This window comes from Herpailurus yagouaroundi, unplaced genomic scaffold (assembly GCF_014898765.1).
Source record: "Herpailurus yagouaroundi ecotype Mexico unplaced genomic scaffold, PumYag 216, whole genome shotgun sequence".
Classification (NCBI taxonomy): Eukaryota; Metazoa; Chordata; class Mammalia; order Carnivora; family Felidae; genus Herpailurus; species Herpailurus yagouaroundi.
Genome location: NW_024412447.1, coordinates 7,751,255 through 7,766,513, shown reverse-complemented (window position 1 = coordinate 7,766,513; position 15,259 = coordinate 7,751,255). Strand labels below are relative to the sequence as shown.

The 15,259-nt window shown below is 50.3% G+C and overlaps 2 protein-coding genes and 1 pseudogene across 2 annotated transcripts in view; 1 reads left to right on the top strand and 2 right to left on the bottom strand.

Moving 5' to 3' along the window:
• Positions 1-786, bottom strand: part of LOC121017446 (flocculation protein FLO11-like) — a 2,304-nt gene extending 1,518 nt beyond the window's left edge. The window contains exon 1 of the mRNA XM_040455653.1: positions 778-786. Coding sequence (XP_040311587.1) covers positions 778-786 — 9 coding nt within the window. The remainder of the gene's footprint in view (positions 1-777) is intronic.
• Positions 787-1,396: 610 nt separating this feature from the next.
• Positions 1,397-3,274, top strand: LOC121017445 (dynein light chain Tctex-type 3-like; annotated as a pseudogene).
• A 7,061-nt stretch (positions 3,275-10,335) lies between these two features.
• MUC12 (mucin 12, cell surface associated) lies at positions 10,336-14,878 on the bottom strand. Its single transcript, XM_040455651.1, has 7 exons — positions 14,761-14,878; positions 14,377-14,451; positions 14,100-14,295; positions 13,230-13,391; positions 12,569-12,636; positions 10,838-10,926; positions 10,336-10,677 (listed from the first exon to the last, which is right to left on the bottom strand). Exons 1-7 carry the CDS (start codon positions 14,876-14,878, stop codon positions 10,636-10,638), a joined length of 750 nt encoding a protein of 249 aa, XP_040311585.1. The 3' UTR covers positions 10,336-10,635.
• Positions 14,879-15,259: the final 381 nt, after the last annotated feature.

Here is a 15,259-nt window from a genome sequence, read left to right as displayed (position 1 = left end):
AGTAGGAGAGGAACTGAGATCTGTAGATGTAGGCACTGTGGTGGGACGCTCAGTGGGGGTTAGAGACGAAGTGGCTGCTGTAGAAGAAATCACTGTGGTCGTGCTGTCAGTGGAAGGTGGAGACAAACTGGCCTCTGAAGAAGAAGAAGACGTTGTGGAGGCACCTTCAGTGGGTGTTGAAGTGGAAATGTCGTCTTTAGCAGAAGGTAATTTGCTGGTATTGTTTGTGGTAAGTAGAACCACAGTTTCCTCTTCAGACAACGTGGAGGTGCTTATGGTGGGATTTCTTCCAGATTTTCTACTCCTTTTAAAATTTATCAGCATTTTGTTACTGTCAGTCAGATATGATTCTTCCTTTGCAGTTCCTGTAAACGTTGTCAGATTGTGTCACTTTTGTCAGTGCTTTTGAAAATATTTTAAGCCCTCTAGATTCCACAGAGGTCTGTGTGAGTAATGGGTACTAAGTGGGGTGTTTATTGTAGCTTTTTTAGAAAAAAAAATCTGGTTTCAAAATCCATTGTCTGAATGAACCAGAAATATTTGTTGCAGGTATATCCATGTCTCTCTTTCCCTCCTCTAGGCTCTTTGAGTTGAGCAGAGCCTGAACCCCTTTCCATATATCCTGGCTGGTTCCCATCCACTTTTAATAATCTTAAGGCCCTAAAAACCATGTAGTCATGGACTGTAAAATGTTGGGGGGGATTGGGGTTTATGAGTTTTCCAGTCATTTTGCTCAGAGGTGCCCTTCCCAGCATCTCCAGGGCTGCTGGGCCTCACCTGTATCATGTATCTCTTTCATCTCCTTGCACTGAGGGTCCCGGGGGTTCCCCTGAGACACACACCCTCCTCCATCCCATACAGCCCTGTCCTCTGGGATGTCTGAAAAAGAGAAACGGAGGTTAGTCTCCTGGAGCTATAACATTTCTTCTCATTTGCGAGTCCTTTATTCTCCCCAAGTCTCTGTGATTGCCCAACCTCATCTCCCCACCCCCACCCCTTGCCTCCCCTGGAAAGGGCCACAGTGTTTGTTTCACGGTCTAGAAATCAAGCATCAGGACCTCATTCACACAGAGGTGAAGCGAGAAGACCAGGGTTTGAGGGATAAGGTCTTGAAAATCTTGAGAGATTGGGGCAAACCTCAGGTTTTGCAGCTGTGGGAAAGGGAGCTCTTGCTCAGTTCGGGAGTCAGATTTCAAGGAAGCATTTACATGCGACTAAGTCCTTTCCAATGGAATGTGAGCACAACTGAGCATGCCATTTCCAGGCCAGCCCGGAAACTTCCCCGGTGGTCCTGATTGGTGGTCCTGATCTCTCTGCCAGTTGGAGTCAGATAGCACGGAGGCCCAAGAAGATAGTGAAGCCTAGGTAGAAGGAGGCCAGGTCCCTGGATCACGACATGAAGAAAACCTACCTGCCGACCGGGAACATCTGCTCTCCTATCGTTACATGAGCAGGGAAAAAACCTTCTACCGCGGTTGAGCGATGACACATTTGGGGCATATTTGTTATAGCATATACAAAAATATCCTAATACAGTAAAGAGCTTCATTTAACCCTAGGAACAAATACACTTACTCTAACCATCTTCAAGAAACTCAAACCTTTTGTATCAAATAACCTTTTCCCACTTGAGATTTAATATATTTGTAATATTCAAGAGAATTTGGCTTAATGTGGCAACCTTGTAGTTTTAATTTAAAATACGTAATTGAGGGATGCCTGGGTGTCTCTGTTGGTTAAGTGTCCAACTCTTGGTTTCTGCTTAGGTCATGATCTCACAGTTTGTGAGTTCGAGCCCCGTGTTGGGTTCTGCACTGACAGTGTGGAGCCTGCTTGGGATTCTCTGTCTCCCTCTCTCTCTGCTCCTCCCTTGCTCTCTCCCTCTCTCTCTAAAAATAAATAAATAAACATTAAAAAATAAAGTATATAATTGAGTGATCAATTTAGACTTGTCATTTTACATGAAAATCTTGCCAAGATTATAAACAGTATTAGAACATTTAAGAGTACTTAAGATCCACCATATATATAATGTATTAGGCTTGAAGGTTTGAAGGAAGTTTTAAAAATAAACATTTTAATGTATTAGGTTTATGGAGTTTCTTGAGTACTTGAAAAGATTTTGTTTATGAATCAAACAATTGAAGTCTTTAAATAGGAAATGTATTAATTTTATAAATGTAACTTAAAATGTTTAAAGTAATTTAATTGGCCAAGTATGTAAAATAGATTAAACACTCATCAAAGGCCCTTATAAAAACATTATGCTCTGCTTCTGGCCAAGATGGAGCATCAGAGACTGGATTCGACCTCCTACTGGAAACAACACCCACCCCCAAATAACCTGATAACCATAGCAAAGACAGGAAGCAATGATTTTCAATACACTGGATGTGCCTGTGATCACCCTAGCTGACTGACTTGAGAGGGTTTCCAGCAAGATCTCTTGGGTTGAGGAGATGTAGACCAGTGTCTTGAAAGAACGAGGCAGCTAGAGTTCACAGGACAGAATTACTGGGAGGCAGACTAGCACAGAGGGGTCCCTGATCAGCTCTAGGCTGATCAGAGCTTGCTTCTCAAGAAACTACCCAAGATCCAGGAAATGCCACTGGAAAAGATTAGAAGGAAAGAGACCTGGCTCTCACGTAGGCATGGGAACAATGCTCTTTCCACCAGGCAAACTGGAAAAGCCTATAATTCACAGGGCATTGGGCAGAGAGAGAACTCAGGAAGATCTTGCGTCAGTCCTAGGAAATACAGCCCTACACTGAGATTCTCAGGATTCATGTAAGGAATTATACTTAAAACAAAAAACAAGAGAAGACTCCATCCTGTGGGGGTTAGTGCCACCATGGAGGAGTACACTGCCACTGCCACAAGGCTGGCTTCAATGCTGATGAAGCCAACAATATCCTTAAAGAGCATATGAATAGGACCTTCAGTGGTGAAGATTATAACCAGAAGAACATCAACCAACAGACTGCAAGCATAGTAGAGCAAACCTTAACACATTTGGTTATGTTGGGAAATGCTTATAAATATGTTGTGACCTGTGCAGTGGTCCAGAGGAGCGCATATGGCTTTCACACAGCCAGTTGCTATTTTGGGGGGTTGCCACCTCTGATGGAACCTGTAGTGTAAGATGGGAGGACCGAACCATGAACTGTGTAGTCAATGTTTCTACCATTGCTATTGACCTGTGACAGACTAAAAGTGTTCAGCCAAAGCCGTTAACTTAACAGTTTGCCAGTGTGTCCTTTCTTTTTATTAAAAAAAATTTTTTTTTATCTTTATTTGTTCTTGAGAGAAAGACAGGGTGTGAGCAGGGGAGGAGCATGCAGAGAGGGAGACACAGAATCCTCAGCAGGCTCCAGGCTCTGAGCTGTCGGCATGGAGCTGGACGCGAGGCTCGAACCCACGAACCATGAGATCATGATCTGAGCCGAAGTCGGATGCTCAGCCGACTGAGCCACCCAAGCGCCCTTCCAGTGTGTCCTTCCTTAAAAAAGTAATTGTTACTTATTAATGTGCTGGATGACAAATGTGAAAGACTCTTCAAAGCTATCAACAATCTCATGGTAAATTGGCAGATTATCTCTTATTGTGTGCAGCATCATTTATGTAGGAAAAGATTTTAGGGGCACCTGGTGGCTCAGTCGGTTAAGCGTCCAACTCTTGGTTTCGGCTCAGGTCATGATCTCACAGTTTGTGAGTTAGAGCCCCGCATCAGGCTCTGTGTTGATAGCCTGGAGCCTGCTTGGGATTCTCTATCTCCCTCTCTGTCTGCCCCTTCCCTGCTCTCTTTCTCTCTCTCTCAAAAATAAATAAATAAGCATTTAAAAAATTAAAAAAGGGGTGCCTGGCTGGCTCAGTTGGTTAAGCACTGGACTTTGGCTTAGGTCAGGTCATGATCTCACAGTTTGTGAGTTCGAGCCCCACATCAGGCTCTGCGCTGACAGCTCAGAGTCTGGAGCCTGCTTTGGATTCTGTGTCTCCCTCTCTCTGTCCCTCCCCTACTGGCACTGTCTCTTTCTGTCTCTTAAAAAATGAATAAATGCTTAAAATTTTTTTTTTAGAAAAAGAAGAATATTGAGATAATACAAAGATAGAGTTTCATATAGCGGTCTATATTTTTGGCAAGTCAAAAATTCTCACAGCCATGACCTTTATTTTACTTCATGTTGCTGGCTTTTGTGTCCTGGATGATTATAATGACCAAAATATCTGTGCAGTTAAGTCTTGCTCCTGATTATTGTTACTGAAACCTTATTTTATTTTATTTTTTTTTTAAATTTTTTTTTCAACGTTTATTTATTTTTGGGACAGAGAGAGACAGAGCATGAACGGGGAAGGGGCAGAGAGAGAGGGAGACACAGAATCGGAAACAGGCTCCAGGCTCTGAGCCATCAGCCCAGAGCCTGACGTGGGGCTCGAACTCACGGACCGCGAGATCGTGACCTGGCTGAAGTCGGACGCTTAACCGACTGTGCCACCCAGGCGCCCCTGTTACTGAAACCTTATTTTAAAAGAATAATAATCAAAATACCTAGGGACTTGATATCTGCTCTGTTTTTATTTAAAATATAGTAAAGATTATCTTCCTGTGCTGTAAAAGAAAAAAAAAAAAAGCAAGAGGAGGCGGAAGAAGAAAAGGAGGAAGAAAAAGGAAACAGGGTTTGATTTTGGAATAATTAATGTATACATATGATACAAAACTTACAAAATAAGCCTTTCTCCCACCTTATATCCAAATTGTCCTTTTCAGACTCAACTATTACTGGTTTCTTGTGAGACCTTTCAGATATTATATACATCAACAAGTGCTTAAAAGAGGTATGGTTGCATACTGTATACATGGTTCTGTGTCTCGCTTTTTTTCATTGTCTCAAGCATATTAAGCTACCTCCTTCTTTGTAATGACTACATAGTGCTCCATGATATAGATGTATAGATTTATTTAATTTACCTCTTAGAGATGGGTGTTTGGGCTGTGTGGTAGGCAGAATTTTGGTCCTCATGGTCTCTGCCCCCTGGTGTTAATTCCAAGAGTATGTTATGTTACGTGGCAGAAGGAACTTGGCAAGTATGACATTGCTAATCAATTGACTGATCAGGTCAAATAGGTAGACTATCCTGGATTTTCAAGGCAGGACCGATGTTATCACATGAGCCCTTAAAAGCAGGGAAAAGAACAGAAGAGAACTCAGAGAAGAGCAACAGAGAGACGCCACGTCATTTGCTAAGGTGAATATGGATATCCCTGTATTTGCGACTTTGCATTGGTATATGAGTGTATCCATTGGGCAAATTCCTACACATGGAAATTGCCAGGCAAAAGAGCATGTGCCCTGGATATTGTGTTCCTTTTTTCTCAAAGACCTTCTAAAAAAAAAAAAAACAAAAAACAAAACAAAAAAAAAAACACCTTCTATAGAACTGTACCAATCACACTCCCTTTCTGTGGCTGGCAGTGTCTCTTTCCCACATTCTCAACAACCAGTATGCTATCTAGCTTTTTTTGGTTCTTGGCAATTTTCATGGGTTGAATTTATCCATCCCTCAAAAAATTATACTGAATTCCTAACCCTCAGGACCTCAGAACATGTCTTTATTGGGATATAGGTCTTTACAGAGGAAATCAAGTGAAAATGAGGCCATTAGGGTGGGCTTATGACCATTATGACTGGTGTCCTTATAAAAAGGGGAAATTCTGACATGAATTTAAATACATTTTTTTAAAAGAAGGGAAATTCAGAGAGTATATCAAAATAAAAAGCTTCTGCACAGCAAAGGAAAAAAATCAACAAAGCTAAAAGACAACCTGCTAAATGGGAGAAGATATTTGCAACAACATATCCTATAAGGGGTTAGTATCTTAAATATATAAAGAACTTATACAGGGGCACCTGGGTGTCTAGGTGGATTAAACGTCTTGATTTTGGCTCAGGTCATGATCTCATGGTTCATGAAATCAAGCCCTGTGTTGGGCTCTGCACTGTCAGACTAGGATTGGGATTCTCTTTCTCCCTCTCTCTCTCTGCCCCTCCCCTGCGAGCTCTATCTCTCCAAATAAATAAACATTAAAAAAAAAGAACTTATACAACTCAACACTCAAAAATCAAATAATCCAATTTAAAAATGGACAGATGTGAACAGACATTGCTCCAAAGAATACATCCAGATAGTCAACAGACATATGAAAAGATGCTCAACATCACTCATCAAAAGGGAAATGCAAATCAAAACTACAATGAGGTATCACCTCACACTGTCAGAATAGCCAAAATAAAAAACACAAGAAGGGAAGTTTGGGGGCCCCTGGGTGGCTCAGTCGGTTAAATGCCACACTTTTGGTTTCAGGTCATGATCTCACAGTTCATAGGTTCGAGTCCCACATCAGGCTCTACACTGACCGCGCAGAGCCTGTTTAGGAATCTCTCTCTCCCTCTCTTTCTACCTGTCCCCTGCTCTCTCTCTCTTTCTCAAAATAAAAAAATAAACTTAACTAAAAAAAAAAGAAGAGAAGTTTGGACACAGAGACGTGCACACAGGGAGAACCCCTCAGGGAAAGATGAAGGCAGAGATCTGCGTGACGTGCCTGCAAGCCAAGGAATGTCTATTGCCAGCATCTACCAGATGCCAGGGGAGAGGCCTGGCATAGATCTTTCCTTCCCTACTGCCTTCAGAGGGAGCATGGCCTGCTGACACTTTAGTCTTGGACTTCTGACCTCCAGAATTGTGAGACAAGAAATTCCATTGTTCTAAGCCACTCAGGTTGTGCTAATTTGTTATGGTGGCCCTGGAAGGGAAATTATTTCTGGTCACCTGTGGTTGCAGCAGTGGATTCAAGGAGAGAGAGGTCAGTGGTGACCCCTAGGAAGGCTCCTCAGAGGAGAAGGACCTTGTTGATGGAGGTGAGGTTGGGGGGATAGCCACTGGAGTGACTCCCTGAAGAGGAGGATGACAGTAGGAGGGTGGTGAGGACATGGGTGGGCAAAAGCACTCAGGTTGGGGAAGGGAAGGGGGGGAAGCGAGCAGAAGGAGATGACTGAGCACCCAGGCCTTGGACACATCTGTGCTGGATATGGGAGGTAAGAGGCACTTGCCAGGGCTGGACAGGGCTCGACTGGGCCCACAATGTTGTGTTTCGTTGACAAGCAATATAACCAGGGTGTGCTGGAAGGAGGGGCCAGACGGCCAGAAGAGGGTGTGCCTGCCGGGAAGAGCCAGGTAAAGGCCGCCAGATTCTTCCTCAAGGCCCATGCCCCACTCAGGCATCCCCAGCCCAGTAGCCTGAGAAGGGATGTGGCTCTGGGTCCCCAAAAGGACACATGGGAGAGTCAGGTGCCCTTCAAGGCTGGCCAGGGCTCTACAGACCAGCTGATGCCAGGCCCAGAGAGGGGACCACAGAATCCCAGAGAGTCTTCAAGGCTCCATTTCACTGAGGGGGGGAGACTGGGAGTGGAGATGCGATGAGCCACAGGGTGCAGAATGTGGGAGAGACCAAGGGGTGGGAGGAGGAGAAAAAGAAGAAGGGGGAGAGAGGGAGAGGGAGTGGAGGGAGGGGCCAGAAAGAAGGAACAGAGAGCAGAAAGGGGAGAGCAGGGGAGTGGAGGAATGAGAAGGAGCGGGAACCATCTTCCCCAACTAAGGCCCATTTTAGTGCCTAAAATGCCACTATTAGAGATAAGTCACGAAGAATCTGAACAGCACACACAGTGCCTGGGAAGAGGGTGTCATTCTCAGTACTAATAAGGTGGCAGCTCTGGGTGTCATCACATTGGGAGTCCATGCCAAGTGATGGCAGGGTTCAGGTCAGTGAACCAGCCCTTTATTTATTTATTTATTTATTTATTTATTTATTTTTATTTTTGGGACAGAGAGAGACAGAGCATGAACAGGGGAGGGGCAGAGAGAGAGGGAGACACAGAATCGGAAACAGGCTCCAGGCTCCGAGCTATCAGCCCAGAGCCTGACGCAGGGCTCGAACTCACGGACCGCGAGATCGTGACCTGGCTGAAGTTGGACGCTTAACCGACTGCGCCACCCAGGCGCCCCGAACCAGCCCTTTAGACCATGCCAAGCCACTGCCCCACCCTGTCCCAGACTTCGGCCCCCCTGCCTCCCTCCATTCTCTTCATTTGCCAGTCAGCCCTCAGGTAGGCCTCCAGAGAAGACCCTGTCTCCTTTGGGTGGGTTTGGGCCAAGGAGGCCCCAGCCCCAGGATTACATTTACAGGTACTTTCTTCCCAGCCCCCACTCCATTTCCTCTTTGGAGAAGAGTTGCCCAAGGTCTGGGTCCAGGGAACCAGGAGCCCCCGCTCCTCCTGGTGTTTTGAGCTCAGGGCAAAACACAGTCCAGGACATGGCAGTCTGAATGACATCCACAGGGCCCAGCATGAGCCCCCACTTTTGCGTCTAAGACCCCTTCCCACCCCACCCAGGCCATTCCTGATTTGCACGTCTCAAGGGAGTGCAAATCTGAGGCCTGCAGTTTCGTTTCTGCCTTTTCCCCTCCCTCTTTCTCTGGGGACAGGCGAGTGGCAGAGGGAACCCCTGAAAGGTGTGACCAGGAACCCCTGTCATTCTCTGCCAACCTGAGCCCAGTCCCCATGGCCATGGAATCCTTAGTGGGCCCAACCCTTGTCCTTTAGGGGAAGACACTGAAGCCAGAGATGAACTGAGCTGCCCCACAGCACACAGCTGTTTCACTGCATTTTTAGAATCTGGGGCTCCCAAAACCCCAGCTTGTGCCCATTTGGCTAGAGCAGTGGCCCCTTTCCTGGTTCTGGGATGCCCGACAGCCCTGGGACATGCTCGGGGCACAAGGCAGGGGTGGGGTGATACAGAAATGGCCAGAACAAGAGTCAGAGCAGAGACTTCAGGCTTTTGTCTCTTATGAAAAGAAGGCCTGGATGTTTGGGGGGAGGTGGCCAGGGGGGTGGAGGGGCACATCCACAGGGTAAGGACAGACCCTAATATCGGTTGAGCATCTGCTATGTGTCAGGGACTGCGGCGGGGGGGGGGGAGGGGGTGTTGAGCATCTGCTATATGCCAGGGACCGCAGGGCAGGGGGGCGGTTTCAGTCTAACCCTCCAGCCCTGACAAGTCCGAGTTCTTACTCTCTTTCTGGAAAGGAAGCAAGCTGAGAAAGGCTAACTTGGACGCACCCCAAAGCCCTGGCTCTTCTCCCGAATGTAGCTGGGGAGAAGAGAGGGTGAGGGACATGAGCTGAGCTCCAGGCAGAGGATACCCCAACCTGTGCCCGCCCCCGGAAGCAGCCCTCCCTCGAGCCTGGGCAAACCGGGGAGAAGAGGCGAGGTGGGGGTTCACTCACCCTGCCCAGCAGCAGCATGGCAAGACAGGAGCTGAAGGACAAGGGGCAGCAGGCAGAGCATCATGGTCACCAGTCTTGACATTGGAACTCGGAGGGCAGTGCACCTGCCATTCACCCTCTCAGGAATGCGCAAAATGAGTGTCAGCCAAAGAACCCCAGTAATAAATGGGCCCCAGAGCCCTTTGATCCCTGAGACACTGGAAAGCTGAGGCCAGCCCACCTGAGTCAGTGTGTGAGCTTCTATCCTGACTGGGGGTGCGGATTTTATTTCAGGCCAAAGGGCAGAGGGAGGGGAGCCCCTCCCTTGCCAGGCAGCACGCAGGTACACAGGCCACCAGGTAGAGGGGCAGGCACAGGGCCCTGAAGCAGCCTGGGAGAACTGAGAAGACCCTTGGAGGGAGGTTCCCACCCTTGGAGAAGAGACTGGGCCTGAACCTGAAAGGAGAAGGGTGCCCGTCATTCCCCTCCAGCCCCCTGGTAGGGTGACGCCCCCTCTCTTCTTCTCGAGCTCTCATTACTGACCCTGATGGGGTGCAAGTCATGGCCACACCTAGGCCAGTGCCCAGCTCCAGGATGGCTGCATTCTTGGATCTGTGGGCCCTGAGATCTATCTGTGAGCTCCCAGGTGAGCACAAGTTTCCACGGCCGTGCAGAGTGACCTTGCCCTACCCCAAGGTTAACAGAGCCAAGTCCTCACTCCTTTCCTTGCCTTTTGTGGGCTCCCACCCATCACTCCCTGGGCCTGAGGCCCCCAAGGTCTGACCCCAGGCTCGTCTGCCACAGTGACCTCAGGCAGAGGTGGGCCCGATTCTGCCCTGGCCTAGGCAGGCGAGGAGCTCTGTGCTCCATGTTCTACATGTGGTCACAAGAAGGGGCTGAGAGTGCTGGGTGTCCCATGTCCAGATTTGGCATCTAATCTTGGGAGGAGTGCTGTCCCCAAGAAGGGCTTCCTGAGCTCCAGGCCCCTGCAGGGGAGGGAAAGAAACCACTCACAGCTCTCTACTTTAAGCCTAGCTCTTTTATTGGGGGGAGGGGGAATTCCAGAGTGGGGCGTCTCTGGAGCAAACAATGATGTCAGGGTGTCTGGGCAGCCCTTGGGCTCCTGGACAGAGTGTGAGAAAGCAGAGGGGGGCTCACAGCAGGGCCCAGACCAAGCCCACCAGCTCTGAGTAGGGCCACCTCAGGCCCCGATGTCAGTTTCCTTTGGACCAACAGGGGAGGTGGGGAGTAGCGCCGTCGTGGGCTCTATCTGCTGTCTTGTCCAAATCTGGATGAGCGGTGGGAGCCTCTTGTCTCACTCACTGAGCAGTTGTCAGGACCCTGGGCCTCTGGATGTGGAGCTGGGGGCGGGAGAGAGGAGGTGAGGCCCAGGAGGCTCCAATGGAAGTTACCTGCCTCTAGACCAAGGGTGCCCACCACCCCCCAGGCAGCCCAGGGTGGTGGATGGCAGGGCTGGGGGGAATGGAACAGCTACTAGCTGGGGACAGACCCCTGAGTCACCTCTGTAGTAGGGTCAACGTTCTCCAGAGAGGGCTGGAAATGGCTGTAGATGTTTTCAAGGGCGAATCTGTCTTCCTTCAGATTCTCATCTGCAGAAAAAGGGGCCGGGCTGAGAGTGAGCCTGGGGGGCTGGCCCCATGTGACAGGAAGACAAGAGAGAAACACAGCCCCCTGACACGCCTAGGGTCAAAAGTCATGGCCACGGGCAGGCTCAGGGGTGACCTGGGCGAGGGTGGAACAGGAGGAAGGCCCTGCTCGAGGGTCACCGGCACACACTGCCTCACGGCCACGGGAACCACAGCAAGCAGAAACCAGCAGTGCCCAGAATCTTCTCTTGGAGTGGGCTTTCAGCCGCCATTTTCCCAGTCCTGCACATCCCCCACTCCTCGGCCTCCAAGCCGCAGGCTCCAGGCTCTCCACGACCATTTCTTCTTTCTGCCTCCTTCAGGGTCATCCCAGGGACCCTGCCCTTCACTCTGCTCTTTTCCGCACCTGTATTCTTCCTGCCGCCTCCCAGCCGCCCACTGGCCAAGACTTCTCCCCAGGGTTCAGATAGGCCAGAGCTGGTGATGCCTCTGTACCCCTATTCATCACCAGCCCCTGTACTCAGTGTGCCCCCACCTGCTGCCTCTGCCCCGACCAGGCAGTGTCCCTCCCCCCATCCAGGCCTTCTCCCTTCCCCAGCCTGTGAGCAACAAGCCTGGCCCAGCTCACTGGCATCTAAATTACTTCTGCTGTCCACTCCTCCCATCCCCCTGTCCCCACCCAGCCTCATCATCCTTCACCTACATTACAGCAGAGCCATCCCCTTGGTCTCCCCACTTTAGGGCTGCCCCCCTCAATTCACCCTGAGTGAGCTGCTCGAAATGCATGTCTGGCTCCCTGCCCTTAAAGCCCCTCCAGTGGGTCCCTCCATCACGGCCCACAGAGATCTCCATGACCTCACTGGTATCTGTGTTCCTGGAAGCAGGAAGCACACGGCTTATGCACCAGCCCACAGCACTGCCTGGCCTGCAGACTGGCTCAGGTGAGGGTGCTTCTGCAGTCTTCTGATCCCGCCCTGCCCTGGCCGGACCGGGCAGATTTCTGTGCCCATGGAGCCCTCGGCATGGCCCTGTCCTCCCACCAACTGTGAGTACATCTGAGACTCTCACAGGGGGTGGTCTCTGGGGGCAGGATCCGGCTGCTCTCCGCCACCTGTAGCCCCTCCCCATTGTTTGTCTGGAGGAACTGGGAGGGCAGGACTTGCCCAGGGGCAGGGATGGTGGTGGCTAGAGATTCTTCATCTCCCTGCACCACGGGACATGGTGCCTTGTGGGACATGGTGGCTTTCCACGGCAACTGGGAATCAGAAGAGCCCGAATACACGGGATGCTCCATGGAGAGGCAGTGTTTGAACCAGAGTGGGAGACAGAGTGGGATTGGGACTTGCAGAGCCCCCAGCAAGGGGAACCTTCCAGACAGAGGTGCAGTACTTGCAAAGGCATGGGGGAGGGAAAGGGTGGGCATGGGGAGGAGCAGAGAAAAGACGAGGGTCAGCAAGGACCACGTGGGGGCTCAGGGGTCAGGAGGCTGCAGAGAAACTGGCCTAGCCCAGGGGCGCAGGACCTGTAAAACCAGCTGGCAAGACCCATGCAGCCCCCACAGCCACATCGTGTCTGGCTGTGATGCCTTCTCAGCCTATCTCCACCCACCAGCTTTGCCCCCACCCTTGCCTCTGGTGAGAAGTACCTTCCCAGATGCCTGTGTTCTGGAAGCCGCCAGGAAGATCTTCTCCTTGCCACAAATTGTATTCTTGCCTGCCAACAGAAACACCCTGAGCAGCTGGCAGCAGGGAGGTGGAGGGAGCTTAGAGGGCCCTGACCTTTGGCTTCTGGAAAGGGCTGTCACTGCCAAGCCCTGGGTCAGGGAGGGGCCTGCCCCCAGGGTGGTGGCAGAAAACAAAACATCTCCAAGGCCTGCCCTTCCCCCTCCTCCCTTCCACAGGAGTTCCATTATCGGTGAGATGGGAGCAATGGACCAGAATCAGAGGAACCCCCTTCTGGCTGCTGGAGCTGCTCTGCCCTGTGCTTCTCAACCATCTCAGGGTTGATTCTCCACCCCCCCCTCAATTTTACTGCTGGGAAAGCAATGCTGGAGAGCTCATCCCCAGGGGTGCCCTGTGGCAGCCAAAGTGATAACACCAGGTAATGTCATCACATAATCCAATTTCAGGACACAAGTGTTTGGTCGCATCTCTCTGCCAAACAGATCAGATCAGCGGGCTGCCCTGTGCTGTTAACCAGAACTGAGTTGGGCTGGGTCCCCAGCAGACTTCCAAACGCTGAAGGGAAGGAGGAGAGCCTTGGGGTCTTGTGGCCCCCTTTCCCTGGGCCTGAATCCATAAGCTCACCTGTGCAGTTTTCTCTGGGATCGGCCAAGGAAGACAGTCAGGATCACCACCATGACCACCAGCAGTGCTCCCACGGCCCCCACACTCCCGTACACCAGGCTCTTGCTGGTGCTCAATGCACACGTCTCTCCCCAGTACCAGTGTGTGTCCGAGGTTGGGCATCTGGAGACACACACAAGCTCAGGCCAGTCCACCAACATCCCTCACACCCAATCTTGCAAAAGAAAAAAAATCAATGCCAAAGCACAGGAAGCCGGCTCTCCCTCCAAGGAAGGGTAGGCACTGGTTAGGAGGGACCCAGGTTAGGAGGCTCCCCAAGACTAAGGGGCAGAGAGGAGGTGGGGATTCAGTATTGCAGAACAGGATTCAGAATCTGAGTGTCAGATGCCTTGTCCCAGACACATCGTGCCCACTCATCTAATCTCTAGCTGGCACCTTGACTGACCTGTTACCATTTTTATATTTTATGCTTTAATGTATGCTCTCCTGAGCTTAATGCCCCAGCTATATATAGCTAGGAGTGATATAATGGCACTGTAGCTGGGATATTGAAAGGAAAGTGAAAGATAGAGATCTATGGATATAGATTTGGGAATTGGTGACTAGAACTTTCTCAGGAGGGGGCTTGCTCACTCCTAGAATGCCCACATCTATAACCTGCACCTCCCCCACCTCTGGTGGGGGTGGGGGGGGTGAAGGGACACCTGGGTAGAAGAAAGAGGGATGGGTGGGGAAGGACGTGTCTTGTCAGCTGTGCCCAACTCCTTCTGCGTCCCCCCTACCCTGACCCCTGCCCCATAACTATGGTGGAGGGTGTGGTCCTACCACTAGAGAGAGTGGGCACTGGCCTTAGAGGGGCTGGACACTCACAGGCAGCGGGGGCCACTGCGTTGCAGCTGGCATTCTCCCTCATTACAGTTCAGTTGCAACTTCGTCCCCGAGGTGCATTTGGTCACACAGGCCAGCTTCCCATCCAGCTCATCCACAAAGTAGAACTGGGCATAGTCCTTCGCAGCCTTCTGAGTGCATTGCTCTGGGGGGTGGGGGGTGGGGAAGGGTAGACAGCCTGGTTAAAGCGCCACCAGCCCTCATGTTTACTGCCCACACCCTGTCCCCCCAACACCTACCACTCTGCAGAGATGCTTACCCTTCAAGTCAAACCCCAGCATCACGTTCTCGCTCACGATGGTGGCTTCCTCACTGAAGCACAGATGTGAGGAGGCTGCCAAGCATGGTGGGAAAGAACAAAACAAAAACACTTCCCTCTGCCCTACTAGGGTCATGGCCCATCCCTAGATGCAGCTGGGCCTGTAAGCAGGCTCAGATGGGAACATTAGGGCTGATGACAATCTGAGCCCGCGACAGGGAGATGTTGGGGGCACTTTGGAGTCTGGGGAAATGGGGCCTGGCTTCTGGATCCCTATAGGGAGGTCTCTGGAGTTCCAGAAAGGAGGAGAGATATGGGGTGAGGGGAGGCTGAGGCATTCCTACCCTTTCCCCACCAACGTCAAGGGGTTTTAGGAGAGCCTACCTCTGCACTCTTCAGAATCACCAGATAGCCTTTTGGTCTCATTCATAATCTTGACCTTTATGAGTTTAGAGAGGTTTGCAAATAGTTCATCAAACTCTGAAGTGTAGTTTGCCTCCATGATGACGTCATGTTCCACCACAACACTGCCATTGCTAAAACCAGGAATTGGTGATTCATCAGTCACCCTATGTCGCCCACCCTCCCAGAAAGTGGTGATGAAACCACCACCCACAAAGCCAGAAGGGTGATGAAACACATTTAACTATGTGACCCAGAGGCAGGACAGACTAGAGACTGTTCCCTCCAACAGTTAGCATTCCAGAGGGAAGCTGCAGAGTAAAATGACCTAAGATTCCAAAATATCAGTGATCACAATAAATGCCATTGGGTGAAATCCATTCTTAAAACTGGAAGCTCTTGGGTGAAGACATGGTGGAATTGAACCATTGTGACTGTTGGAGGGAGGATCAAATGGTGCAGCCATTGTGGAAAATAGTAT